The 24152-nt window shown below is 35.0% G+C and overlaps 1 protein-coding gene across 9 annotated transcripts; it reads right to left on the bottom strand.

Annotated features, from left to right (window-relative positions):
* Positions 1–797: 797 nt before the first annotated feature.
* On the bottom strand, positions 798–22432 carry Cdc7 (cell division cycle 7). Of its 9 annotated transcripts, none has more exons than XM_013143138.3 (12): positions 22312–22432; positions 21383–21507; positions 17904–17987; positions 17460–17595; positions 12084–12177; positions 11856–11998; positions 10968–11316; positions 10160–10255; positions 9248–9426; positions 8379–8461; positions 5937–6086; positions 798–2563 (listed from the first exon to the last, which is right to left on the bottom strand). In XM_013143138.3, the coding sequence occupies exons 2-12, from the start codon at positions 21495–21497 to the stop codon at positions 2172–2174; spliced, it is 1821 nt and encodes a 606-aa protein (XP_012998592.1). In that variant the 5' UTR covers positions 21498–21507; positions 22312–22432; the 3' UTR covers positions 798–2171. The 9 variants fall into 9 exon arrangements, with proteins under 9 accessions (XP_012998592.1, XP_012998588.1, XP_063110220.1 ...); XM_013143134.3 differs by having other exon boundaries at positions 21383–21559; positions 22312–22419; XM_063254150.1 differs by having other exon boundaries at positions 22271–22338.
* Positions 22433–24152: the final 1720 nt, after the last annotated feature.

Raw genomic sequence — 24152 nt, 5'->3', positions numbered from 1 at the left:
ATATTTATTCTTGCTGATTTTGATGAAGCACATTGGGGAATTTTCCCCAAAATTGTAGCAACATTCTCCAGTGGGATTACAACTACTAGGAACCAACTTAGAACATGGTACCATTTTTTAAAACACCAGCTCCATTTACCTCCCTTCTTGTCTATCAACAAAGTTCCATCCTAACAAAATTAACATGGACAAGTTTGAATTCAAAACTTCCTGCCAGAGTGTCTCCCTTCCTTACCCTACTGGTAAAATTTTTTTTCTCTATCTGTGTGAATCAAAACTTCCAGCTGACTATAAAGACTTCATTTTGGTTACTGAGATGATTTACTCTATTTGGGACAAATATCCTGGTCAGTGACCATCTCTTCTATAGCCAAGCCTTTTTTATGTTATTTGGACAATACATTTTGACCAAAATATTTATAGTTATTACTAAAACTATTACTATTTATAGTTATTAACCTATTATCACCATTTGCTGAAAGAATTACTCATTAATCTGAAGAGCTGGGCAAAAATTTTGAAGTTTTTTTTTTACAAAAAGAGATGGGGGGTGGTCTCATTGTGTTGCATAAACTGGACCCCAAACTTGTGTGTTAGCCTTATAAGTAGCTGGGACTACTTATAAGACACATGTCAGCACATACTAGAGATCAGTCACGATCACTGAGCTCTATTCCTCAGCTCTTTCTTAAATTTTCAGGCATGGCCTAAGTTGCCCAAGCCAACTTTCAACTTGTGATTCTCTTGCCCCGGTGTCCTGAGTAGCTGGGATAACAGGTGCACACATCTACATCTGATTATCATTTTTTAAATGAATAGTTGACATATAATTTTATTAAACATACAAATTAGAGAACATTCAAAATTTTTAAAAAATTACAGCATAAGACATCAAATCAATGGCAATTGTGCACATGCACACACATATTAAATTACAATTACCAAACATTAGGTAGGCATACTGACATATCAAGGCTCAAAATAACAAAGTCAATGTTTATAGTCTTTAACTGCTAAGTGAGAAACTTCTCTCAGACTTACTTTGCATAGAAGTGTGATATACTGTCATGGACCATTTTGGAATGTCAATAACATCAACTTCTACACTAGGTCCTTTTCTACTCTGCATCCTTCATTTATGTCTTCCCAAACCATTTAAGTTAAAACAGCTGTAGAAATCTGAATGGCTCTAGGTAAAAAGTATCACCAGTAAAGTTCTTAACTCTATGTTCACTTTTCCCTTTAGCAGTTACCTAATTATAGCTAAGATATTGTGGGAAACATAAATAATATTCACCTTGCTCTTGAATGCTTCCCTTTATCAACTAGTGTGTCTTATTATTTTAAATTCTCAACTGTAAACACATTACACTTAGTAAAGCACCCAGAAATTTATGGTACCATATCAATTCCAAGGAGAATGTTAGGTAGGGGCAGAGAAGGGGGAAAAAAAGAAAGAAAGAAAACATGACAATTAATGAAAAAAGTGTTTCACGAAGTATTTTTTAAATGAATAAATTAAATACAATTTCAAGTGATATTTTGCCCCACAAACATTTCCTGTTTATAAAAGGCATGTGTATCTCCAGAAGAAGTTATTATTTAACTTGAAAAGAATTTTGAGTATTAGCATCAGTATGAATTTTTCAAAGGTGGCTCATACCTTAAGGCAGCAGGAAACTAAGTTTTCTGACTCATTTAACCCCTATCACATACATTAACCTGATAACTTGAACCCATGGCCCAAAGTAAAATTGTTCCCTCTTTTGCCTATGGCTAAAGATCTGATTCTACTTGGTTGACTTCAACTCCATGTCATGTAGTTAGCTGAAAGAACTCTTTGAGGCATTTCAAGTAATTTTAAATCTATATTTTACAGTCTGTCACCAGGACAAATACTAAGATTTTAAAACATTCACCCTTCCTTATTCTTTAAATAAGAATTTATGGCTATTACAAAGGACTCTTTCACTCTGCCTCTCTATATACAATATCATTAAATGAATCTCTGTCTCATGTGCTACCCTGTCCTTCTGCCTTCTGCTATGGATGAGCCTTGCCAGCTGTGATGAGTACCACGCTCTTGGACTTCCCAACTTCCAAAACTGTGAGCCAAATAAATTTCTATTGTTTATACATCAAACAAACAAACATTAAATGAAGAACCATCATCACAAGCTCATATCTTTAAAAAATGGATGTAACAAAGCTTCTTCTGCTGTTATTCTTGAAGCTGGATTTAGATCTAGAAGTTTATCCAGAAGATCATAAGCTTCATCAGGTACCTCATCCCAGCCTTCTACACTGGTCTTATTCTCATTAAAATGTTTCTCACACCCATTATCTCCTTTATATAATGAATCTCTTGAGGGTTGTACTTGAGATCTTTGAATGACGTAAGAAGCTTTATGGTCAGTCTTATCTGAAAAAGTTGAATCATGAGAAGGACATCTCTGGATATCACTTGCTAATTTGGGAGTGTCAGACCCTTGACTCCTGAGTCTCTCACAGAGTTTCCTCAAGTTTTGAGCTGGGACTTCTTTGCTACATAGTATTGATTTACCTAAAAGAGGAAAAAAAAAAAAAAAAAAAAACAGAACAAAAAACCATTCTTACGTTATTTAAAAATTTCAGAAACATCTTTCATGAGAATCATCCAAGTCAGGCATATGCTTTTATGGAAATACAGAGTATAAGACAGACCACATACTATTTTTAAATTGTATCTAACTACAGTTGAAGGCCAAATCATAAGGTGGGAAATAATAAGTAGAAAGCAGCAACCAGGCATATTCACTTGACTGTCAACCTTTTCAGCTTCATTTTAATCTTCTGTAATTTTTAACCAGCTGTAGCTACCACCCTTTGCCCCATTTCCAAACACTTGTACCTTTGACTACAATAGCCTACGATGCTCTACACCCATCACGTGCCTAAGACATAGCCACTTAGGTCAAAAATAATCTCTATTAGGTCTGATATTCAGAGAATCGAATATTTCAAGCTCTTGCCGTATTCTTGGGACAGTTCTATCATTTACTCCTGTATTATAACTGATAAATGTATAACCATATCCTGAGACTGAGCTCTTTGAAAGTGAGACAATTGTTTTTGTTTTGTTTTGAATCTTTAAAGCCTCAAAACATACAATGTCTTGTACATATTGGGTTCTCAGCTAATGTCTATCAGATTGAAGAAAAAAGCATTATCCATCTGAGCGACTATTAAATGTCACATTTTGAGAGATGCTGTTCTTGACCAATCAATCTTAAATAGCTGTACCCTCTTCATTCCCTTTCTCCTTTTGTCTTTCTCAATAGCATTTATTTCTGATAATAAATATAGTAAGTCTCAGATTTATGAACGAGTTCCATTCCACAATTGTTCATAAGTTAGATTCGTTTGAAAGCAAACAGTTTATATAGTATACATGTGAAAGTTTGTAACTCGAATGTTTGTAAGTCAGGGACTTACTATATTTATTTTCTTTACCTCATTAGAATTAGAGTTCTATGAAAGCAGAAAATCACAATAATACCTGGCACATATAAAGTCCTAACAATGTTTCTGAATGAATTTTTTAAACCAGACCTGGTTTTTACAATCTTTACCCCACCCCCAGCTATAAGCTTATATCAGACACCGTGTGAAAAAAGTCTACAAACAAATGGCGAGGCACATATATACGACTTTTGCCTTTTATTTCCTTATTTAAATATGTCTCTAAGTGAGGAGTAGAAGAATATTTAGATTCCTTTTTGGAGTATTCAGATTACCACCAAAACAGTGCAGGTAATAAAGTTACCTTTACATATTCTGATCTAACCACTGGACTGGAATACTGAGGCAGGAAAAGTAGGAGGTGCAGGCAGTGAAAACAAAGGAAACAAATTACCACAATTTAATTTGGTGAGGGTACAGCATGCCAATTCTTTTTTACTTTTAAATCTATCATTCTTAGCTTTTCTATGAAAGTCTTAGAAGAGAAGAAGCATATAGTTTTATTTCTTAATTTATTAAATTATGAAGTCATGAAATAATCCTGTATGTTATAGCATGTCACAAGCTATATAATATGCCTACATTATTTTCACATATGATCAAAGAAGAGGATATATTCAAAATATTTAGGGAAAAGAATTTATACTAATACAACCAAGCAAAGCATATATTGTGACAGTTTAAAAAATTTTTTTTAGTTCATAGTTTTCTTTTGAATTTATTCAATACAATTCATAGAGTATTTAATGATCTGCAATGGGGCAAGGTCTAGGGATAAGGACAGGAGAACAGGTTACACGCAGGAGAAGTAGTACTCACTGCTAATCCCAGGCAACTCATTCCCTTATGTTGTAAAGGGGAACACAGCTGTATGTGCCAAAATTTTCAGTCTTTAGTACTCTATACAAAGCTGTACTACCGTACTAAAAAAAGCCAAGACAAATGCTACAAAGCATGATTATTTTTAAAATATGAAAACAAGTGCCTGCTATCATGGGACTTGCTGTGGATTACTTTTGTCAGATTCTATAATCCCACTATTGACCTGCATTGTAACCATTACATTCAATGAGGAAGATCCAAGCTCTTCAACAAAATGTTTTGGTGCTGGCTGATAAGCCAAGTTCATGAACATCTTTAAAAGTTTTTTAATAGTACATAAAAGTTTTCTCAATTAATTGAGAATATCCTCATTTATTACAATTAGTATAATATCAGTTTTAATATAAAAATCTTGTTTTACAGTCACAATTACTTTTCCTTTGTATATATATTATTTTGCCCTATGTTTCTCAAAATTTTCTTGTAATACGAAGAAGACAGATAAAAGTTGTGAACTGACTGTATTACAAAAATATTTTTTTGGCAAGACTCTATCAGGAGACTTGCCTGACAACTATCACTAAATTTTTCTTGTGAAATAGACCATGGCATTGGTACCTACGCAAGGGACAATCATTTTTGTAGCAGTGGTTACTAAGAAGTAGTTCTTTAGTCAAAATCACTTCTGTCATCAAACTAACAAGCTGGAGCCTTCCTAAGTATCATATTGTTCTGAATCATATTTTCCAGAAATGGGTGGGGCTGGGCAGGCATGTGTATTTCTTCAAGTTTCTCAGATAATTTAATGTTACTTCTGGTTAAGACCACTGATCCTGGATCTGGGCCCCAATACCCTTGAGATAGGTTGATTGAAACTTTGCACATATTGGGTATACAAGCTAATGCAGGCATAGCCACTCCTTGGAAAACATTTTAACTGTAACTATCTTAAACACAAGGTGTGCATTTGAGTTCAAGCTGTTGGACAGAGCAAGGCTGAGATAATTCTTAGGTACCCTATAAAGTAGAACCTACATGGCTAAGAAGACTTACCATATCTAATGTATATTTAAAATAATACTCCATAAGAAAAGGTGTTCCAGTCCTTTTCACTTCTCTGCTATCCTAATTCTAAAGAATCTGACAACACACATTTCTATTCTCTTCCCCATTGTAGACCTTATTATACTGTATTAAAATTAACTTTACTTGTTAAACTAAGATCAATTAAAACAAAGACTTTATCAGTACCAGGCAGACAATCTGATGTTTAATATACAACAAAAAATTAAAATCTATTACTAAAAATATTTATATAAAAGAGAATTAAGATTTTTATTCCTAATTAAAATTATAAAATTGAACTTTAAATATTAGAGTAGTTTAGTATTTTAATTTGGCAAAATAACACAAATATATAATATATAAATATATACATGATATTTTCTTACCTGAATAAAACTTATTTTGAAGCAACTGAGAAATTTCCTAAAATTAGAACTTTATAAACACTGAGTACTTCTTTGTGAAGAGAATTTTTAAATAATTTATTAAGTGATCTGTTGGAGATTACCAGAGGCATTTGTTTTATTCTGTAATACAAAACTGCTTACCAAAAGTTTTAGCAGCCTGGATAGTTTCCCTGGATCCTCGAATTGTCATAATTTGAGCCAAAGCAGTTAAATCATCACTTGCTTTATAAAATGGATATCGCCCACTTAGCAGAGAAAGGAAAATGACACCTGCAGACCACATGTCAATTGCTGTAACAGAGAACAAACTTTAAAATAAATTCCAAATATATAATCTATATATAACATACCATCTAAACAAGTAGTTTTTTATGTTTACTGGGCATTAACATCATTTTAGGAGTCTGAAAAAATTCAGATGTCAAGAGGCTCAATCTCTCAGAGGTTATAATCAATTAGATTTGGAGTGTGTATTTTTAAAAGTTTCTCAGGTGATTTCACTGTAATCAGGATTTGACTCAACACCCTTACAAAAACACAGTATTTTCTTTCTTGAACACTTTGATTAATTTAAAAGCATAATACACCATCAGAAAACTCTAAGTAAATTATATTTTATAAGGGCAAAAGATACCAAAAATAACTGTGGGGAAAAAATCTGGATACTCCTTAAGATCCACAGCCAGAGGTTAAAGTATTTTTATTTTAGTGTAAAGTACTGAAAACTAAGATGCTCTACTTTAGTCAGATACTAACATCAACTATTAGTATAGAAACTTTAATAATCTCCTGAATTCTGGAAGTTAATATTAAGCCTAGTTTAAGCTTTGGTCCTGCGTTCAATCCTAGCAGTGCCAAAATGAATACCATTACCCAAACCAGAAAAACAGACTAGCTCAGCTTCATATTAAAAAGCTCCTTTTCCCCCTTTTAGGGACAGATTTCCTAATTGTTGAAGCAGTATTACTGAGTTACTGTTCTCTATTCCCTTGGCCACCGATTACCTGCCTTTCTTAGATCCATTTCTACTTTTTAGTCTGTTCCTTCACTGTGTTTTCCTAGCCATAAGTGCTGAGGTTCCTCAGAGTTCAAATCTTTCCTCCTGTGTAATCTGATTATTTCATTCACTTCCACAGCTTCAGGTATCATTTATATAACTATAACACTCAACTATATTTCTAGTCTAACTTCTTCCCTGAGCTGACTTAAAGTAATTTTATTGTGTCAGGCATCTCTTTTTGGATATCTCACCGCAATTTTACCTATCCCCATAAACCAGTTGTAGCTCCCTTATTCTCCACTGTGGCTCCTATACACACCAAAACCCCTCAGGCCAGGAATCTAATAAATATCATAGATGCTTTTTCCCCGCACTACCTCATCACACTCAAACTTAATAACTAGTTATACCTAAAAAGTAGGCTCTGTCTTTCTGATCCTTTCACCTTCCTATTCATTCCTTTTGCCAATGCTCCTGCTCATATTTTCATCATCTCTCTCACGCGGACCATTGCAGGTTACCATCCTCCAAAATCTACCCTCACTGCATGCCTGCCAGAATGACCTACCTAAAGACAGTCACCATCTTTTCTTCTTGAAAAGCTTTCTACAGTACATATTGCAAACTGTTTAACAAGCACAATCTTACTTGGTATACTTCTGTCACATGTTTATTTCTAACCATTAAAATTGGACCTTAGATTCTAGAAACATTAATCTTTTAATTTCCTATTTGCCGAGATTATGCTGTTTGAGTTCCTCAGCTCATGCCTCATTGTTAATTCTTTACCACAATTTACAGTCTTATCTCAGAGATCATCTTTTCTATGAACTTCCTTTCACAATCTTTGAGTTAGTGAAGGTATCTGTTAAATCCCTTATAGAAAGTTTTACCATATTCAATAGGTTATTTTGTAATTACTATCTGAGAACACACCTTAACTAGAGTGCAAGCAGATGGTCTCATTCATTTCTGCATCATCAGCAAGCACAGAACACAGACACAATGAATGAATGTATTTCTTTAAAGCCTATAATCCAAGTGAATAGCAGGATTCATCTATTCATTCAACAGATGTTACCTGAGTTCTAGCTCCATGACAACTTTTAGACTACAGAATACTTTCTTTTTCAAAATCTTTTAATTGCTATTGCACTGTTTTCACAGTAACAAAAAAGTAATTCTAACCAAATACAATTATATCTGTACCACAAAAAAACTGAAGTATTAAATAAACCGATAAAGTACTACAAGTGGTTAAAAACTATTAAACATATTTTTTCTCTATAAAAGTGATAGTAGTAGTAACAAAATCACCTTATAAGCAAAATATTCTTCCAGAAAAATTATTTAAAAACAAGAAGCAATATTAGGATCAAAAATTTCATAAAAAATAGCTCAGAAGTGGTGGTACATGCCTGTAATCCCAGTATTCAGGAGGCTAAAAAGCAGGAGGATCAGATTACCACAAGTTTGAAGCCAGCTGGGCTATATAGTGAGACCTTGTCTCAAAAATAAAGTCCCCAAAGAAGTATCTGGGAAAAGACATTTGAATTAGATTCCATGTTTCCAGTGCAACATACCTGTAGACTGATTCGGGCATTTTGTCAAGACCTCTGGTGCTCTGAATCCTGGTGTACCTGCCCTAGGGGCAACTTGCTGACGCCTTATAATAAAGAAGTAAGATTTCTCTAGTTATGTTAAAGTTGAACTATTTAAGTCCAAGAAAGTATATTTATCAATTTAGTTCAAAGTAAATTTTGCCTTGATATAGATATAAACCAAATGATAAGCTAGTGTGATCATCTACCTAGAGTTTTACTCTACTAATTTCATTCTCTTCTACTAGATTTCTGGTCTTTTTAGGTAATTTCTAAGCACAAAAACAGAGGCAAATGATAAAAGCCATAATAGTAAAACAGAAGATAATAAGAATTTATGTAAAAATTCATTGGTTTTTGGGTGATTAATTATTGATATACTCCATGTCTCATAGATTTGAGTTAATCAGGGAAAGCTTTATGAAAGCCAAGTCTTAAAGGAAAAGGAAAAATTCTGGAGGCAAACCATTAAAGATGGGAATAAGAAAGCTCTATTACTTGGTTCTGGTTATTCCACATAGGCAGAAATAGAGAAAACAGAAATGATTAAATCAGCAAGCCAAATGTCAATTCCAAGTTTCTAAAAACACTTATTTTCTACCTTTCAAACTATTTGCATATTAGCTCAAATGTATTTTCTAAAGAGAATATGCATGTTAAATAAACAGTGTATAACAACAGTTATATGTTCTTCAAGGCTTTGCTCTGTATCAGTGCCTGTGCAGTTCACAGATCTACACAGCCACTGTTACTCTTTACTCACTAAACAAACTGCCCACCAAAATTAGTTCAATTTATAATCTTGTCTGGAAGCATGCTAGTGATTTTACAACACCAATAAAACAGGTTACCTTGAAAGGCAAATACTGCAAACTTTATCTGTTGCATAGCAGTCACAGGTCAGGCTGGCTGGGCAAGAGCTGACAGTCTTCTTTACCACACCACTATTCATAACTTTTGTAGAAATAGCCTTCTTTTTTGTTGCTAACTTTCTTGATATTACATCCATAGTCTTTGACTGCTTTATGAGCTATAAAAGAAAAATTACATTTTCTACTTTCATGATATAATACAATGCCTTCAAATGCTAGTATGGTAAAATGCAGTGACAGAAGAGCAACTTTTAAAACTGCTGGGTGTGCTAGTGGAATATAAACAAACATTTATCAACTAAAAAGTTTAAGATCTTTCTGGGATTTTCAAACAACCTGCATTAAAATTTACTAATCAACTTGGCAAATATTTGACTTACATTTTAACAGAATTTTTGATGATATATTACAAAGGTGTAAGTTGTGTTCTAGTGTCTAACTCCATTTCAGAACTATAAATTGCACAATTACATTAGCTAAAATCAGTTTTAATTTGTTGTTCCAGTCTCTAGCTGTCACAAGATAGCAAGTCAATTTATAATCATCTAACATTGATAATTTTGTTGACTTTATAAACATCTGTATAGCATCACATATGTGTCAGAACTATGTGAGGTGTGGGAGCTCACAATTCTGGCAATCTTGACAGAAAAGTTTTAATGTTCCAAATAGTGCTGTAGGGAAAGAAAAATAGCTAACCAAAAATGATGAAACATTTACCAGAAAAGTTCAGGAAAAAAAATCAGAGAAGATAAAAGTTTTGATTAAATGCTCACAGCAATTATACTGCCAAAGCTATACTCTACTTAATAAATACTCATCTAGTCATTACCTAAACTCTCCTTAGTGAATGACTGACTGACCATTGGACTATTAAGCTACATTACTTACTTTCACTGCAGGGCTCTCATGTGAAATGGAGCTGTGTATATTGAAATTTCTTTCTCCAAAAACAGAGCGCTGGGCAGAAAGGCCTACAGATCCCTCCTACAATACCAACAAAAACAAGGAAAATAAGGATTACGTCTGTAACACTTTCTGCCAGCTGTACTCTGCCATAGTTTTAAAAGAGTTAAGTGATAGGAAACAAAAACAGCTGCATCCAAGACATTCTCAGGCACCAAAGCACTTCTGTAAAAGGAGAAAATAGTCTAGACAGAACTCTTAATACCCATACAATGCTATCATACCCCACAGATATATATAACTAGAAAAATTTAAAAAGTCACCTACATTAAATGCTACATTTTGCTGTGCAGCTAAAATGGAGATAGACACTTCATATTTTTGCCCCTATAACTAACAATTTCTTTTAAAAATGATAATCTGAACTTTATAACATGCAGAGAAAATTTATAATTTTCCATATTTATCACATAGTTTTAGAATATATGACAAAGATCAACAAAGTAAAAACTTTTCTTTTTTTTTTTTTTGAGGAACTGGGGATCAAACTCACAACCTGGCACTTGCCAGGCAGGCGCTTATGCCACTGAGCTAAATTCAAAAACTTCATTTTGAAAAAATAAAATAGCTCAGTTCAAATCTTGGTAACAATCTAATCAAACAAATGCATATAACAAGAATTTTTAAAAGGTAAATTACAGGTACTGTCTTAGTATTATATCTCCTATTGGAGCAAGGAGTACATTTCTAAAATGGTATGATAGGAGGTCTTAAGAATAATAAAAGGTAGAACCTTTCCATCTTTTCCTTGTTTAATCTGAATTTGTGTATTTGTGTAGGGTCTTTTGACAGAAGTTTTCGTGGTAGAGTGTAGATTCTGCTCCTTATTTTTCATGGTAGAGTGCAGATTCTGCTCCTTATTTTTCGTGGTAGAGTGCAGATTCTGCTCCTTATTTTTCATGGTAGTGTGCAGATTCTGCTCCTTATATGCTGGGCCACTCAATGAGATCTTGCCTCCAATGACTATGTGAGACTTGTTTTGTGGACAACATTCTTGCTCAGCTTCAGACTGGACCAATTTGAGAAGCTCTATTTTTGTATCATGGGTTCCTTGGGCCAAACCAAAGTCTACCAACGCGTACCTAGGAAACAAAATTAATCTTTACTTTTCTTTAATTAATTAAAGCTTAGTAACATTGTAATACTTGCAAATAAATTTTAATTATCTTAATATAATCTATTATATAGTAGCAGTATTTTATTTTCAGCTTAAGTAATGCCTTTATTGATATGAGCCCAAAAAATATACATAAAATCAGAACTCTGATACAGAAACAAAATTAGCTATCATGTTATATAATTCCCTCATTTACTAAAACAGAAAAATGAAGCCCAGAGATTTTTTTTGTAATTGGGGGAAAGAAATGCATGAAGAAAACAGTATTTCTTTCATGCATTTCTTTCCCCCAATTACAAAAAAAGTTTTAAACCATAATATTTGTACAAGGGCCGGGGTCAGCAGTGCCTGCCTGGTAAGTGCAAGGTCTTGAGTTCAATCCCTAGTACCAATGACAAAAATAATAATAATAATAATAATAATTTATACAAAGCTGTTGCAGAGAGAGATCCGATAGCACAAATACACAAGTGTAAGTATTTTCTGGGAATTCTTCATACTTACTTTTTTAGGCGTCTATTATATAAAAAGTTACTGGGTTTAACATCACGGTGAACAATTCCAAACTGATGAATGCGTTTCAAAGCTTTGAAAAGATTAAACATATATTCCCGTACTTCTTGAAAGGAAAGAGAATTCAAAATGTCCTAAAATAAAATTATGAATGTGGTCATAAAGTTTTTTCCAAGCAAACATTTAGATAATTAAAATTCAAGAAATCTTAAAACCTACCAAAAAAGACTCATGCTCCAGATATGGCATAGCAATAACCACATGATCATTTTTCCTAAAGCAGTATTTAACTCCCATGACATTGTCTTGCCCCCTAGTGGAAAAATGCACAATGAACTTTAGAGGAAAGGTCAAACGAACTAGAACTTCATACTAGAATTATTTTAAAAAGTGTAATTTTAGCAATGCATGTACACTATTAGAAAACAGACTTAAAATCATCATGTAAGATAGTGTAGACATTTAAGTGACTTGCATAAAAGATCAGGTTTTACGTAAAAAGTAGTAAGTTACAAAGTAACTATATTTCAAATATGAGAAAATTATGGTTTTAACTGATAAGTGGCAGAATGAAAAAGATATATAAGACAGAGTTAACAGATTTTGCAGCAGATTTAGTAAGGGTAACAAATGAATTTTAAAAAATAGTAACATTTACCAATATTCACTATATACCAAGCTCTGATCTAATAAGGACTTCATGCCTATGAACAAACTTCATCTTACAGTGTTGCCTTGGTGAAGGAATGCTTTTTTGTTCTGGTTCACAAACAGAAGCATTTGGCAAAATTTTGTTGCAACAGGGAACAAACATGACTTTGGCCACGTTTCCCATATAAACACAAACAGGCCATTATTTCCAAAATCATAAAACAAACAAAGCTGGTGAACCAAAGTGCCACTGTATAACAATCATCAAAGGAAAGTGCTGTTATTCCTTTCCCCTTTTTTAACAGATGAGGACAATGAAAGATGAGGAAGTTAAAGAACTTCCTTCACCAGGTCACCGAACTAGTAAGTCATGAAACCATCTCTGAATCTTGGCAGTTTACTCTCCTAACTACTATGCCACACTGCTTCACAAAAGTTAATTTCTACGATCACAAGCCTGAGTAAACAATGTGGGTAAACAATAATCTAAGTTGAAAAATTAAAGAAGCATCTAAAACCAAGAGCTTAATTATTTTGATAGGCAGATCTAAATATGACAGTGGAAGTCAAGTAAGAAATTAATGAGAGCACAGTACTTACAAAGAAGTGATATCCAACTGTGTGAAAATGAATATAAAGAAAATTGAGAGTCAGAATAAAGTCTCTAAATTGAAGAGCAAAATAAAGAAGGGACATCAAAAGGAGTTTTAGAGGAAGGGATTATCAAACCTGATATAAGAACTGAGGGAAGGCTTTTAGTTTTACAATGAACAATTAAGTGGTAATTTTTCGGACAGCAATATAGATGAAAAGAAGAAAACTGTTAAGGAAGCAGAAAATAGGACAGACTGGAAGCAGAGCATAAAGACAAGTTGCCTCAATGCATTCACTCTAAGGTCATATGAAGACATTTTTAGCATGTACTTTTTTAAAATTCAAAGAAAAAGAATGTGGTAAAAGGACATAAAGTAGTGGTAAAGTACTATATAAAATATAAAGTAGTATAGAAAAAGAAATGATCTTTAGGGGACTAGAATGTATGCAATTATGTCTTAGGCTATCTCATCTTCTTGTCTTTTTTTTTTGTTGTTTTTTTTTTTTGTCTTTTTCCTTTTTACTGGTACCAGGGATCGAACTCACGGCTGCCTGCTTGCAAGGCAGGCGCTTATGCCGCTGAGCTAAATCCCCAGCCCCAATCTTCTTGTCTTTTATAATAAAGAGAAGTGAAACAAAGAAATAAGCTCATTTATTCATTCAATAAATATTTAGCACTGTTGTTTGCTAGACACAAAGTCCACTATTATGAATTCAACAGTGAATAATATTACCACAATTTCTGTCCTTTTTTTATTCCTGTGGAGTTTATTATTTAGTGGACAAAACAGATAAATAAGGTAACAATGACTTTTGTCTAGATATGTCCCCAAAGCCTCATGCCGTTATAAGTAGGGTTTTTCAGAGATGGGAGGATCTAGAAGTCAGTCCACTGATTGGTTTGGCACCATCCTAATCCTGCTAGGCCAGATAAAACTATAGGGTGCCGAAAGAAGCTGCTAAGGTCTCTTGCTTGCTTTCATCTGCCTGCTTGTCATGGACTATTTTTCCTTTGCAGTGCCTCTCTGCCATGCCACTCTGCCTTGGAGCTAGCCAACTATGGGGTTATGGTTTGTGTCTAATGTCCTCCAAGCCTCATGCAGTCATAAAGTTTCTTGGGAGGTGGCTGTGGAGTGTGTGACTGATTTACAGAGGAATGCTGGGATTAAGAGAGGGTGATTGCTGGATCAGTCCACTGACTGGGTTGTCACTTCCCTAATCCCAATAGGCTGGTCACTATATAAGGGACAGAAAGAGGCTTGTCTCATGCTTTCTTGCTTGCTTTTGCTGTTTTCCCACCACTATGAACTGTTGTCCCTCTGCCATGCCACCCTGCTTTAGAGCCAGACAACTATGGACTAAAACCTCCACAAACTGTGAGCTAAATAAACCCTTCCTCCTTTAACTTTGAGGGCTAGGTATTTTATCTCAGCAACAAGAATAGTAACTAAGAATGGACAGAAATCTCTATAAACTCTGAGTCAAATCAACCTCTCTTCCTTTAACTTTGGAAGTTGGGTGTTCTGTCTCAGCAACGAGAAAAGTAACTAAGACACAGATTATGGTAAGAGTTTTGAAAGAAATCAGAGTGTGTGTGAAAATTTAAAAAAAAAAATCTAAGAATCCAATTTAATTCACAGAAGACTTCTTGAAGAGGTGCCATTGTTGCTCATATCAAAATGATTTGGAGTCACCACGTGAAAACTAGTAGAAATCTTCCTGAAGGTAGAAAGAGTCTGAACAGTAACCCTGAGGAAAGAAAAATCTTCAGACTCATTAGAGAAGCTAAAGAAATTAGGACACAGAGAAGTGGGAAGATTGGCGTGAGAGAAGGTTGAGTTTTATTTATTTTTTTTAGTACAAGGGATTGAATCTAGGGAGTGCTGAGCTACACCCCCATGCACCTTTTAAAATTTTTTAGCAGGTTCTCACTAAGTAGCCAGGATGCTTTTGACTTTATAATCCTCCTTGCATCAGCCTTCTGAGAAGCTGAAATTAGGAATGTGCTATCATGCCCAGGAAGAGTGGATTTCATTTTTATGGTTTGGGCAAGTTAATATTGTTAAATTGTTGATACTACCCTAATTGATCGACAGATTCAAAGCAATCCATAACAAAATACCAATGCCATTCTCCACAGAACAAGAAAAAAAATCCTAAAATTCTTACAAAACCAAAAGAGACTCCAAATAGCCAAAGCAATCTTGAACAAAACACATCTGGAGGCATCAGAATATCTGGCCTAAAAACATACTATAATGCTATACAGCAAACAAAACAGAGTGGTGTTAGTTGAGTAACTGACTCAACCAATGAGGCAGAAGCGGGAACTCAGCAGTAAGTTCATACATCCACAGTCAACTGATCTCCAATAAAAATATACTCAAGTGCGCTGGGGATTTAGCTCAGCTGCAAAAGCACCTGCCTAGCAAGTGTGAGGTTGTGAGTTCAATCCCTGGTATCCCTCTCCCTCAGTACTCTAGAGAAAGGACATACACACTTTGGAGAAAAATACATCCTGGAGAAAGGACAGTCTCTTCAATAAATGGTGCTAGAAATACTGGATTCTTCACAGACAAAAGAAATATAAAAAACAAACTCAAATTGGATCCAGTGCAGTGAAAGTAAAAATAGACAAATGAGATTTTATCAAACCACAAAGAGTGAAGAGGCAATCTGAAGAATGGAATAAAATACTTGCAAACTATTAATCCAACAAGGAATTGGGTTCCATAAATATATAAGAAATTCAAAAAACAGCAAAAGAAACCAAATACTCTGATTCAAAACAGGCAAACAGGCTAAGGAAACAGCTCTGTGGTACAGTTCCTGCCTGCCACGTGCAATGTCCTGAGTTCGAGTCCCAGTACAAAAAAAAAATACTGTATACAAATGGCCAATACATGAAAAATGTTCAACAATCTAAATCAGTGAAATGCAAATTAAAACCACAAGAAACTACTTAACTCCAGTAAAACTAGCTATTAAAAAAACAAAAATAACAAATACTAATAAGATATGAAGTAAGGCAGAACCCTTCCACAGTGTTGATCAGAACCTAAATTTGTATAGCCATTTATGGAAAGCACTGAAATTCCTCAAGTAACACTAAAAATAAAACTATCACATGATTCAACAATCCCATTATTGGACACATATCCAAAGAAATGGAATTTGTACATCAGAATCATACCTGTACTCTCAAATGTATTATAGCAGTATTTGTATTAGCCAAGGTGTGGAATTAACCAAGGTGTCCAACAGTTAAATGGATAAAGAAAATTGATCTATATAGTCAATAGGATATTATTTGGTCATAAAAAATGAAATGCAATAACATGGATGGAACTAGAATACATTACATTAAGTGAAGTAAGCCAGACACAGAAAGACAAATACTGCATTTCCCTCATATATGGAAGCTAATAAAGCTGATCTCACAAAAGTACATAAAAGAAGATACTGACTAGTGAGAAGCTAGGAATGTTTGGGAGAAGGGGAGATAGAAGCTAGTTAACAATAATCAAATACAATTGGATAGGAGGAAAAAACTCTAGTGTTCCAGAGCACAGAAAGGTGACTATTGTTTACAATTTATAAAGGACTAGTAGAAGTGTGAAGACTCTCAACACAAAGAAATGATAAAAGTTTAAGGAGATGGAAATGCTATTTACAGTGATTTGAACATTACATATCACATACGTGTAACAAGTCATCACATGTACTCTATAAATGTATTAATTATTTTGTATCAATTAGTGCTTGCTTTAGCAGCACATATACTTTAAAAAGTCAATTATGATAAGCTATAGCTAGAGTCTGGCTAACTCTACAGTGTAACAAAGTCAGTTTCAGTCTAGTCAGAAGAAAGCAGCACAGTATGTAGCAAAAAGTGTGGAAGTGAAAATAGTATAGTAGATAATTTTTTAGAAACTTGGCTGCAAAAGGGAGCAATTCAGGAAGACAATATATCATGTCTTTATGCTGAAAGGAATGACCTAGCAGAAAAAAAAAAAAAACAAGGCATATCTAAAAAAAATGAGCTAAGGCTGTCAATAGGTATAGAGATGTTAAAACTGAATTCTCATATATATATATAAAAAAATCCAGGCCATGGAAGCCAGGTTTATGATTTGGCAGGAAGGTTACAAAAAAAGTGACCCAAGAATAGGAAATCATACTGGCCCTCAAAGGAAATGCCCTCTAAAAACATTAACAAACTAACTGTTGCAAAATCAGAGACAAAGTACTAACAAATTACAAACAACTAAAAAATATATTTAGTTTATATACAATCTGATCATTCCTATTAAGCATCTACCTTAAAATATTATACAGTAAATTGCCTACCCAGCCACTGTGAGACACTGTAGCTCAGCTGCAATTCTTATGGGATGACTTGTTGGAATTAAGTGTTTGAGAGCAATTTTTTCATCAGGTCCTACTTGTAACTGTGCTGTGGCCAAATACACTGAGCTGAAAGTACCTATAAAAGAATTTATTAGAATTTTCAGAATTTGACTTTTAAAGTTTTTCATGAAACAATGCTAAAACAGATCAACAAACTATTTAATGGTATAATAGATTAAAATAGACCTGTTCTTTTTACTGTATTTATTATTTATACTTTTCATTTTTCTAGGGGGAAAAAAGAAAAATGTTACAATAATTTATTTTCATTGTCTTGCTAATTTTAAAAGTAGGATTAAGAAATCATGAAAAATCAAGGTTATACAAGGAAAATATATGCAAAAAAAACCTCATAAAGATAATAAAAGTATGCTCCCAAATTACCTTCTCCAATTTTGTCCTTAATTTTAAACACACTACTAAGCTGTGGAACAGCTTCATAAAGTTTCTCAATGTCTTTTTTAACACCTATCAAGGAAACAAAAATTTACAGTTGCAGTCAATAACATGTACTTTACAGTTTTTAAAGTTAAAAAATTTCAGTGAAATAAATTCTAGCACAAGTAAAAAAGTTTTAATAAAAGTTACAAGATTAAAACCTCATCAAGGTGCTTTGATTCACATTAGCTCTTAAACTAACAAAGAAGACAGTCCCAGAATTACACATACAAAATCTCTATTACACTAGAATTATAGACTAATAACTCTACTATATTCACACATTTGGCTTTTAAAACGAAGAGGCTAAAATGAGAAAGTAACTAAAGCTGGGTACAGTGGTCCCTGCCGATTGTCTCATCTACTTTGGCAGCTCAGGCAAAAGCATTACTTGAACCCAGGAGCTCATGGCAACCCTGAGTAACAAAGTGACACCCTATCTCTTAAAAAGAAAAACACAAAAACTAAACACAAACAATCAAAACCCAAAATAAAAATTAAAAGCAAATAAATTTATGCTGTGATCACTAGGTGGCATAATAAAGACACAATGAAATGTTCACCAAAACTAGTTTCTTCTTCAAACATACAGAATCTTGAAGTCTGCAAAAGTACTATGCATTGAATAGTCACAATAAACCCCCCAACAGAAAGGCTACTAAAGCTCTGGCCATGTAAAAAATATTTTAAAAGATTTGTCCCAAATAACAGTAGAATCTTCTATCTTAGACAGCAGAAAAATTGCTACTTATAAATAAATAAATTAAAACTTTATGAAAAACACACATGGTTAAAATAAGTACAGGCAATAATATAAAATCTAATAACTGGATACAAAAAGAAGCTATAGAAATCTTGAGATTTTACCCATAAGATCTAAGCCAAGTGTAAGCTACTTGAAGTTACTGTAATACTCTGCATAGTGTAACAATTTAAAACATTTTTAAACACATGTTCATATGTATTATCTTTTCAGATCTTAACAGCACTGTGATACTGGCAGAACAAGAATTAAATCCTCATTTTCCAGACACGGATACCCTATTCAGAGAAGTTACATTACTTTTCCAATTTCACAGAGATATAAGTGATGTCTAAGGAGTTATTCATTCAACAGTTTTTATAAATGCTTGGCCATGGGTATATTTGAAAAATGAAAAAAACAGGTGCAGCTACTATTCTCTAGGATTTAGTCTAGTAAAGGAGACAGATGTTACTATTCTCAAAACAGTGATAACTGTCAGCAAAGAATGCATATAGAAGAGACATGGAGTTGGGGAGGATGAATACTTCACAAGGTGCCAGAAAGCCCTCAGATGACAGCCAAGTTCTGAAGCACTCATCAAGCAACAAAAATGGAAGAAGACATTTAGGAAGAAGAAAGTACATATATAAAACCATTGAAAAAGAAAAGGCATAGAAGAGTGGGGTAAAGGGAGGGAGGGGACATAAGAAAATTCAATGTAGCTGAGGAAGGGAAAAACAGAATACAACTGAAAGCTATGGTTACTAAGCACAAAATGGTAACTAAAACATGAATTGAAGGGACATAAGAATGTGAAGAACTGGAGACCAAATAGCAGGCTGGGATCTAGTCTTCCCCAAAACAAAGGGCTTTGCTACTCATCCATTACACTAAGTACTTTACATCTTTGCATTAAGTCTTTCATTCAAGGATTTCAAACACCTACTATGTGCTGGACCCTGTATGGTTATGGGAAATATGTAAAAAGACTTACTATCTGATCAAACACTTAACTTCAATAACCAGTAAAGTTGATGAGGTCCAGGCATATAACTGTCTTATGATCTAGTCTATTTACTTTCTCAATTAGATCAAGAGAGTTATGCGCCTGGATCTTGTCATCTTTATTCTTTATTGAAGTTATGTTTTTGATATAACTATAGCTTTTCTTAAAGGTCATATAATAAAAGAACCATATGGGTAAAGTTTCAGCATGTTTTATATATTATTGCTGGCATTATTTATAATGTCCAATGCTGGGTTATGTGAAAGGCTACAAAACTTTCAAAATTGAAAATAAAATTCCCTCAATGCTTTCTTTCCCAGTGGATTTTCAGAATATTAGAACAGCATTGTCCTGAACTTAATGCTAAAACCAAATCAGACTGACCCATTTACACACTCTAGTTAATAATGCATAACATAGACAACAAGCCAAACTAGAGACAAAATGCAAAGTGTTACTGAATACAAGAATAACTACATTATTATACTGTGTGTGTAGGGTCTAATAAGGAAAAGCTGAACAGTGAAAAATAGGTACCTGCAAGAAGAATGGAAGGGAAGAGAGGCAGCATCCATAAAAATGGATAAAACTGGTATTTTACGGTTAATCTAATAGCAGCATTGTAAATGAAATGGAGACGGGGGCAGAAATGAATGGTAAAAATCTCAATTGTAATTCAAGAGCAAAGTGTATGGGAATCAAGGAGGTAGAAAGGGAATGTAAAGAAGCATCAGCATACCTAGTAAAGAGTATCAGTTGGAGGACTGGATATAGGGAGCAAATACAAAGCATAATTCAAAGACACTGACTTTCATCACCAAACACAGGGTACCTACGAGAGAAGGTACCTAAGTTGACCCCAAATGAGTTTAGTTTTATTCAGAAAGCAAAAGCATGTGGTATCATATTTTTTTTAGAGTAGAGTTCAAGTCTTTTGTGGTATATATATAAAGTACAGATCATGAATCAAGGTCAAAACTGGGATCTTTTGGAGAAGCACTCAATTTGCCTAGGACAAAGGTGGAAAAGATTTAGTTATCTTTAAGGGGAAAATAAAGCAGTCAACTGGAATTCTTCTATTTAAAAAATATTTGTTAAATGTTCCCTATGTCCCAAGCACTGTAATAGAGGAATGAAGGTACACCTTTCTTTTAGTGTAGAAAATCTTGCATTAAATCATCTTCTCAATCCAAGGCCTGTGCTACGGTCAAACACTTGATGAATTAACTTTATATGGTATATTATCATGCTTTATCACTGCTTCGAACATTTATTTCATTTTTGTAGAATTCTGCTTTTGAACAATTAAATTGAGATCTTTTTAGTGTCAATTTCTAAAAGCACACAGCGTAGTGCGGTGAGGAGAGGTAATAGAAGCTCTAGAAAACACAGATTGTTTGGGATCAAAAACACTCGTGTTTTCCGTAGCCCCTAATACTTAGGTATTAGTATTCCCATCTGTAAAATGTTAAGATTGGTTTACAATCCTCTTAAAGGATCACAATCTTAAACCTCGATCTTTATGTAAAATGCTCCTTTCTATATAAACATGTGGTTCATCTTTTCAATGTTATTTTTTAAAGCAGTTGAAATTACAGAATGAAAAAAAAAAAAAAACCAGAATGGCTGCCTGTGCATCTTTAAAACGATACATGTTGAGAAGTAAACACATACCTGAAAGCTTAAAATTCTGCTCACATTTTTTTATAGAATCATCAGCCTGAAATTGGTCGCACACAGGAGAAAAAGCCATTGGCTCGTCCATTTGAATCCCCAAAGACGCCTCCATCACAAAACAACTGGGATACAAAATGTCAAGACGGGGTTATGAACACAGAGGGAGCAAAGCATCTGTCAAAATTAGAATATTGGCGAAGGTTAAGTTCAATCACTCACCAAATCAAGCACTAAACAATGCCATTGCTCTTAAAAGGGCAAAGATTTTAAAATGCACCACATGCCCAATTCCCCAAAGTAAGAGAAACTGGCCCTAAGGAACTCCATTTGAGTTTGTCACCTTCCAGACACACCAACAGGGGGCCACAGGGAGCATTTCCCAGTGGGGAGCCTTAGCTGCATGCAGCCCGCAGCAAAGGAAAGGGACTGGATCTGGGGCCATCTGGGGAAGCGAGCCTGGGCGCCTGACAGTTGGAGGGTGTGGGGCAGGGAAGCAAAAAGAGGAAGGGTGGTGGTTTGCCCTGGGGAAAAGGCTGCCTAAGGAAATCATTTGCCCAGTGACTACCCAAAGAGGCTGGAGTTTCAAAGCCAGGAGACTCGTCCAAAGTCTCACACTAACTAATGGAAAACTAATGTAATTTTGGCCACGAGTGCGAGGCGGAAAAAGAGAAGGAAACTAATGGTCACCCTTTCAGCGAGCGCGGGTCTCGGGTTCAGGAGGACGGGACACTCCGCCATCCGATCCTAAACAGAACGGGATTCTTAGTGCGCAGGCGCGCGACTTTCCCGCCTGAGGTCGGAGGGATCTGAAGGGGAGGGAAGGTAAAAGGGATAAACTCCATTGCGACAAAACTGAAGTCTCGATTCAGAATTTGTTTCTAATACCTCAGAATCCCACGCCATTGACCGAACCGACCGAAACTCACAGTTTAAAGGTGTACGACTTCCGCGACTCCCCAGATGCCTGGGTCCCCGCCTCCTAGAGTGCCCCACCTAGCGAGTCGGTCAAACGCGCCTGCGCAACGCTTCGCGCCGTGCTGTTTCGAGTTGCACATGCGCACTAGCAAGAGCTCGGAGCCGCCAAATCAGCTCCAGGGCGCTTGCGCAAAATTCTTGAGCATCTTCGTGAAGCTGGGGCTGATTTAGAAACAAGGCTAAGAAACAGTTACGGAAGTAAATCTCCGGATAAGGTTAAGAGGGCAAGCCAATTTTCAGGAAAGCCTCTGGCCCAGGAATTCTGTCATATCTCTATACTGTGCCACACAAAAGGAACTTTCTTGGCTACCTGCTTTTTTCATTAAATGCCCTACCCATATTAGAAACAAACAAATCAAAAGTTGCTCCTTTGTGGCTTCTTTATGGTACAAATGACCAGCGTGATATTCAGGCCGGCAGCGTAGAGACCCTTAGCTATGAGATGGGCAGGTTTCTAGAGCCTGAGTTTAGAGTTATAAACAAACGTAAACCGTAACGAAATAAAATTCCAATTAGCTGGGCATGTTAGTGCATGCCCATAATCCGAGCACTCCAGAGGGTGAGGCAGGAGGATGACAGGGAGTTGGAGGCCAGTCTGAACTACATAGTGAGACCCTGTCTTAAAAATAAATAGTACAGTTCCAGTTAGACGGTGACAATAAAAGAAGCAAAATTGAGCCACATGCTTCCAGACACTGTTTAGTTAAAAAAGGCCCTTCAGGGAAGAGATCTGAATAAGAAGGAGCCAATAGGGAAAAGAGACTACCCAGGAAAAGGACAGAGCAAATACAAAGGTAGAAATGAACCTGGTATGGTTGTAGGGTCAACATCTAGTGTGGGAAAAAACAGTGAGTGAGGAAATATAGTTTGAAGGTGAACACCTAGAAGCAAGCCAACTGTGTAGGCTTTGAAAGCCAGGTCAAGAAATTGGCTTTTATTATAAATAGGAAAGGAAGCAGTTTTAAAGCAAGGAAACGATACTTTCTCAGTTATGTCTATTGTGAAGGAATAAAGTTAGAGAGGAGAGTGAAGGAATGGATTCAAAGCACAGAAGGGGAGAAAGACATTTGAAAAGAAAATTTCTTATCCTTTTAATAGTAGGAACGACAGAAAATAAATTCAGATGGAAATAGTGTGTGTATGTGTGAGAGGATAAGGTAGGTTGTGTATGATCAACTTTCTTAATGCGATCCGAGGTTAGTCTTCTGTCTGAAAACGAGGAAAGAGGATGTTAGAGGTTGGACCATTCAGAAGATCAGAGATATTAGAGTGAATGTAAGCTGTAGAAAGATTGTGATATTGCCAGCAGCGTTGAGTGCCCATTTGCAATTTGTATCAGTAACCTCAGACAGCACAATGATTTGATTTTCTCAAGTACATTTTAGTCAAAAGAATATAGACATGAAAGAGAATAGTTGAATTTAATCGTACAGAAGGTAAATTAGAGTGTTTAGAAGGAAGTGATTATAACTCACTATGAAATCTTTAAGAGGCAAGGAAGAAAAGTAAGAATGTGGCAAATAGTTACACATAGATTAACCCATTCAATCATACTTAGAATAGCCCTTGGAGTATAAGACATTTTGTAATCAAGGCAGAATTTTGTCTTTTTGTCTGTCAGAGCCACATTTATTCTTTTTTTTTTTTTTTTTTTTTTTTTGTCTTTTTTTGAGACGGTCTCTATGCAGTTCGGGCAGGGCTTGAGCTCACTTTGTAGCCCTGGCTGGTCTCGAACTCACAACAATCCTCCTGCCTCAGCCTCCCGAGTGCTGGGATTACAGGTGTGAGCCAC

Source organism: Cavia porcellus, unplaced genomic scaffold, assembly GCF_034190915.1.
Source record: "Cavia porcellus strain 051 isolate PalLab524CR breed Dunkin Hartley unplaced genomic scaffold, mCavPor4.1 scaffold_1, whole genome shotgun sequence".
Classification (NCBI taxonomy): domain Eukaryota; kingdom Metazoa; phylum Chordata; class Mammalia; order Rodentia; family Caviidae; genus Cavia; species Cavia porcellus.
This window is presented reverse-complemented; position numbering and strand designations above follow the sequence as displayed.